A 1838-nucleotide genomic window follows, 5' to 3' on the forward strand; every position below is an offset into this window, starting at 1 on the left:
AGGGGGCGTCCCCCAATTTGATCTCAGGGCTTCCAGGCCATACTCGGCACAGATGTTCCTGTATACTATGCCAGCCACCTGGTTATGGTGTTCCATGTATGCCCTGCCTGCTAGCATCTTGCACCCTGCTGTTATTTGCTGGATTGTCTCAGGGGCATCTTTGTACAGCCTGCACCTGGAGTCTGTATGGCTCTTGTACTTAGAGCTTGTTCATGTGCTGCCATAATTAGTGCTACTGTGCTCTCTTTCATTCCAGCTTTGTCCAGCCACTGGTCGGATTTGTCGATGTCAGCCACTTCCTCTATCTGCCAGTGGTACATTGTGTGCAGCGGCCTGTCTTTCCATGATGGTTCCTACTCTTTCTTGGGTTTCTGCTGCCTGAGGTATTCATTGAGCACACGGTTGGTCGTGGCCATCTTCCTTATGTACTTGTGGATGTTCGTTGTCTCATCCTGGAGTCCGCAGCCTCCTTCCTTACACATATCATACAGTCAGGAGCTTCCTCGTGTTGATGTCAGTGACTTCTATCTCCTCGTTTGGCTAGCTTATATATATATATGTGTGTGTTGTGTGTCTGTGTGTGTGTGTTTGTATTGGGTTTCATTTGAGGTTCTTTCAGTGTCAGATGTTGGCAGTGTCCCAGCCCACTAGGACTGGTCAGGCAGGTTTTCCTGAGCAGCTGCTGGCTGTGTCATACACACCTCTGTGTTTGCTGTGGGTTCATTTGAGGCAGACTTGTTGACAATGGAAACAGATGGCTGGCTGTGGCTGAACATCTTCTTTTCCATGGGAATATACTTCCTCGTTAAACATTTCCAAAGCTGTTTCCACACAATGTACATGAGCTCAGTGAAGTTCAGAACAATGCATAGTACGGAAGTGCAACCCATGATGTAGAGGAAGATCTTCTTCTCTGTGGCTTTGGCAATGAAACAGTCCACTGTGTTGGGGCACGGGCTCTGGCTGCACTGCAGCAGCATCGGGACCTCAAAGCCATTATACAGGAAGTAGAAAGCCAGCAGGGAGCCCACCTCAAAGGCTGTCTTGAAGATGAGGCTCACAGTGTAGGTGCAGAAAAGACCTCCATCGATGCGCCCCTTGTCCTGGTACAGTTTTCGCTTGTGTTTAGCCTCTCGGTACTCCCGGTAACCCACATGAAGGGCTACTAGCAGTGAAGGGGTTGACACCATGATGAGCTGCAGAGCCCAGAGACGTACCTGCGAAATAGGGAAGAAGTGGTCGAAGCAGGCGTTCTCACAGCCGGGCTGCTGTGTGTTACAAACAAAATCCTTCTGCTCGTCCTTCCACACCTGCTCAGCTGCTGCCACATACACCAAGATCCTGAAGAGGAAGACCACAGAGAGCCAGATTCGCCCAATTCCAGTGGAGTACTTGTTGACCCCACTGAGGACATTCTCTAGAAAACCCCAGTTCATCTTTGATCTCCTGTCAGGGAACAAACCAGTAGTCATGTACAACCAAAGTCATAGGATGTCAACTTAACTTTAAATCACATGCATTATGTATGCAGTTTCCTTGTTTCTTTTCATTTTGCGATATGTATTATATACATACGTTTTTGGACAAGCATAATGTATAAAAATGACTATAGTTCATGCAATCGTTTTTATTTAAGCTAAAGTCTGTACTTCAGGCATGATTTAGTATAAGATCCACTGTAAAGCTTGCCACATATCAATTCACCAACATTAGAGCAACATTACAGAAACTGTGTCAAAGTACCCATGGATCTAACTGCACTTTGATTTGGACCAAAAGTCACCATCAACCTGACTGAACCCCAAGGGGACATTTTGGACCAACATATTAGTGCTCTA

At 46.8% G+C, this 1838-nt stretch overlaps 1 protein-coding gene across 1 annotated transcript in view; it reads right to left on the bottom strand.

The window, feature by feature from the left end:
• Positions 1-647: 647 nt before the first annotated feature.
• The window catches only part of gjb7 (gap junction protein beta 7), a 2023-nt gene continuing 832 nt past the window's right edge, over positions 648-1838 (bottom strand). Inside the window, exon 2 of the mRNA XM_005747799.1 lies at positions 648-1446. Coding sequence (XP_005747856.1) covers positions 648-1436 — 789 coding nt within the window. The 5' untranslated portion in view covers positions 1437-1446. The remainder of the gene's footprint in view (positions 1447-1838) is intronic.

This window comes from Pundamilia nyererei, unplaced genomic scaffold (genome assembly GCF_000239375.1).
Source record: "Pundamilia nyererei isolate P.nyererei 1_Seehausen unplaced genomic scaffold, PunNye1.0 scaffold00204, whole genome shotgun sequence".
In the NCBI taxonomy this organism is placed as follows: Eukaryota; Metazoa; Chordata; class Actinopteri; order Cichliformes; family Cichlidae; genus Pundamilia; species Pundamilia nyererei.